Source organism: Pinus tabuliformis, chromosome Q (assembly GCF_031772625.1).
Source record: "Pinus tabuliformis cultivar Carrire ecotype Pingquan chromosome Q, CPIR1, whole genome shotgun sequence".
Classification (NCBI taxonomy): Eukaryota; Viridiplantae; Streptophyta; class Pinopsida; order Pinales; family Pinaceae; genus Pinus; species Pinus tabuliformis.
In genome coordinates, this window is record NC_142296.1 from 1,377,128,715 (window position 1) to 1,377,132,664 (window position 3,950).

Sequence of the window (3,950 nt, forward strand, 5' to 3'; positions counted from 1 at the left end):
CATTTAATGCGCAATTAAATGTACTTTAAAGAGGGCCAAATCTTTTGAATTTGCTAAAAACATAACGAGTGAATGAAAATTACCATATTACTTGAGAAAGTAAGTCACTTACTGAAGAATTCTAAGGGCCGGGTTGAAAATTGTGAAGGACACTGATTAGAATATGTCACAACGAAGAAGCATCATTCTCTCAAACTCAAAAGGTTTGCAGATTGCTTGAGGCTAGAAATCGGCAAGAGTCGAGATTCATCCTGTATGTTTGAAGAACATCCTTGCGTTGGTAGGACGTGTTGAATGTATTTGATTCAGAATATTCAAATGATAACAGAACAAACAAAACACACTGTCGGATCCAAAAACAATGACGTGCAGTAAGAAAATGCACGTCAATTTGTACCGATTTATACACATTGTGGCTCCAAACTTACACTTACAATCCATTCTAGGGATTTCATGTAGTCATCCTAGAGCAGCAACATACAAGTGTGTTGCGTAGTATCATATAGCACGATCTTTGATTTATAGTAATACACATCATCCTAATCATCCTGCTATATGTTCCAAAGCATGTCATACATAACATATTAAGTGTTTACTTCATCACTTCAGCTTTGATTAGCCCCTGATACAGTACCTTGTGCAGAATTAACTAGTATACATATTTATTCTAGTACATGTTAGGGCATCATGCGCTTTTTAACGTTACTCCGTTGTACAAACAAAAGAACACCTGGAGCTCGGCTTCTAGATGCTGGAAATGGCTTGCAGGTTCAAACTTGTTTATCACTTTAAACAGCATTTCCTGTGTAGCTGAGAAAACTCCATCCTTGAGAAAATTGTTTGACCTTCCATGCAGAGGAGGAGCTTAGTACATTCTTTCAATCAAAGAATTGCCGACTCTCTAAGGAGATGAACTTAGCCGCTACTATGGCAATCTTCTGAAAAGTTTAGTTTCTTTGTGGTCTCTGTCAGGGTTTCAGGATATGCATTTACAAGAAAACACTGACTACTTTCTCACCGTGAGAGCACATGATATCATGGCTTCACCGCTGCACATTGCACAGCAAAACATTTCATCTAGGGATATATGCTGTTTCCTCCATCTGGGTAGCCGAGGATTCCAACTTACCATAAATCTTGTCAGATTACAGATGTGATCCATACCCGACATGGAATTTATGAGTCGCGTTATTCACCTCAATCAAGCTACGTCCTGGTGTCTTTCTGAAACACCTGTCCTTCATCATCTTTCTCACCTTTGCTGCGTCATCCCACCTTCCTACCCCAGCATAGGTGTTTGATAAAAGTATATAATATGCAGGATTTTCGGGGTATAACTCAAAGAGATTTTCTGCCACCCATTCTCCTACCTCAACATTACAGTGAATTCTACAGGCACTGAGCAATGCTCCCCACACACTTGCGTCAGGTACTACTGGCAACCCTTTGATGAAGTCACGTGCTTCCTGCAAATGCCCAGCACGGCCAAGTAGGTCAACCATGCAAGCATAATGCTTCCCCCTTGGAGAAATATTATAGTCTCGAATCATGCAGTCAAAGTATGCCCGGCCTTCATCCACCAGGCCTGCATGACTGCATACAGACAAAACAGAAATGAAGGTGATGTCATCTGGCTTGATACCTGAATGTTGCATTTGGTGAAAAAGGTCAAGTGCAACCTTACCATAACCATGCATTCCATACCCAGATATGATCGCACTCCAGGACACGACATTTCTATCAGACATGCTATCAAACAATTGCCGTGCAATATCTATACTCCCACATTTGGCATACATGTCTATAAGGGCAGTCTTCAAGAAAATGTCTAGCTCAAATCTTCTTTTGATAATGTAACCATGGATCACTTTCCCTTCATGCAAAGCTCCTAAAAGGGCACATGCCGTGAGAATGCTCAGCATAGTGACAGAGTCGGGGGTCAGTTCCTCCGATTGCATTCGATGATTAAGTGTCAAAGCCTCGTGAGCATGTCCATTTTGAGCATACCCTGATATCATTGCATTCCACAAGACCACATTTCTTTCGGGCAATCTCTCAAATAATTGGCACGAAATTTCTATACCCCTGCATTTGGCATACATATCAATGAGGGAACAATTTACACAAACATCTGATTCAAATCCACTTTTAATTATAGAACAATGTAACTCCTTGCCTTGCATCAGATCTCCTGCTCGAGCACATGCCTGAAGCAAACTCATCACGGTGACCGAGTCCGGCTTCCAGCCTGCAAACTGCATTCGGTGAAACAGTCCCAAGGCCTCATCAGCATCTCCATTCTGAGCATGCGCAGAAATTATCGCAGTCCACAAGACACCGTTTGGTCGACGCATATTGTCAAATAGATGGCGCGCAATGTCTAATCTCCTACATTTGGCATACATATCTACAAGAGCAGTCACTACAAAAATATCCAATTCGTACCCTTTCCTGATTATATAATCATGAACCCACTTGCCCTGTTCTATTGCTCCTAAATCCGCACATGCCTGGAGCGCGCTAACCACGGTGAACAAATCTGGTGCCAATCCTTCCGCCTGCATTTGATTAAATAGTGCCAAAGCCTGACGAGAATCCCCATTCTGGGCATACGCAGCAATCATTGCCGTATACATAACAGCGTCTCTTTCTGGCATTTTGTCAAAAATTTGACGTGCATCCTCTATACTTCCACATTTTGCATACATATCTACAAGACCGGTGCCCACGAAGATATCAAGTTCATATCCAGCCTTAGCTATATGATGATGGATCTCCTTACCAGATGATAGAGAACGGCATGCCTTAAGCACAGAGGGAAATGTGAAATTGTCCGGCTGCACACCTTCCTCTTGCATTTGGTTGTAAAGCTCAAGGGTTTCTCCCGAGAATCCTTTCCTCGCATACCCTCTGAGAATTGCATTCCATAAGTAAATGTTTCGATCATGCATTTTGTCAAACACTTTGCGTGCATCCTCAATTGTGCCAAACTTTGCATACATATTGACAAGTTTGGCACCCAGTAAACCCTCTTGCAGAAGTCCGCTTATAACGAAAAGGGCATGGAGTTCGTTGAGCGATTTGAAGTTGGTACATTCTTGCAGGAGAGATAGATATGAAATGCTATTGCTATTGCTATTACTGTCCGGGGAATTGGATGGCTCTGTATTCAAGTTACGTAGGGTATTGAAGTTAATGGCTTGGAGCGGCCATTTTGAAATGTCAGTGGCTGTAGGTAGCTTCTGATGAAGAAAGAAGCGCATATTTTATGCTAAAGTGAAATGTAACGATAGTAAAACTCATGATAGTGGTTGACAAAAGTATCCAGGATGGTCGATACCGTATGTTGCAGAAGACTTCAGAGTGGGGTTTTTAAACAGAAGGAAAAAATGTTTTGTTCCACAAAATTACAGATTTTAAGCATTTAAATTGTATAGTGTATCTGTGTCTGTGTAAGGATTTTGGATTTTGTGGAATTTTTTTTAGTGAATAATTTGATACACATTAAATTTTTTTTAAATAAACAGTGGTGTTTAAAAAATATAATAAATAGTGGTTTTTGTTTTAATGAGCATGTTTTAAAATTGTTTTTTGGTTAAGAATTCGTCTCAATGAAACAAGTTAAGGGTTAATTATTCTAGTCATTTTATGGTGTGGTTTTTTTTGAATAATAGTGATTGGTTATCATGCATTCACAGTTAGCAACCAGAAATGGCTGTCTTCATTGCTGATTTAATAAATAAGTTAAAAAAATAAAAATAAAAATAAAACTTCATCACTAATTTGATAAATGAGTTAAAAAAATAAATTCAACTTGTTAATGAAACGTTAAAAGAGAAAATAATTTGTGGGGAGTAAAAACTGAAGTATATAAGGCAACCTAGCCTCATATTGATTTAAATTCAACATAAATTAAATAATTAATTAATTATATTAATAATGATAAGTAA

At 39.1% G+C, this 3,950-nt stretch overlaps 1 protein-coding gene across 1 annotated transcript; it reads right to left on the reverse strand.

Moving 5' to 3' along the window:
- Nucleotides 1-1,414: 1,414 nt before the first annotated feature.
- On the reverse strand, nt 1,415-3,428 carry LOC149225069 (pentatricopeptide repeat-containing protein At1g11290, chloroplastic-like). The gene is made up of 2 exons (XM_089386438.1): nt 1,685-3,428; nt 1,415-1,593 (listed from the first exon to the last, which is right to left on the reverse strand). Exons 1-2 carry the CDS (start codon nt 3,261-3,263, stop codon nt 1,547-1,549), a joined length of 1,626 nt encoding a protein of 541 aa, XP_089242564.1. The 5' UTR covers nt 3,264-3,428; the 3' UTR covers nt 1,415-1,546.
- Nucleotides 3,429-3,950: the final 522 nt, after the last annotated feature.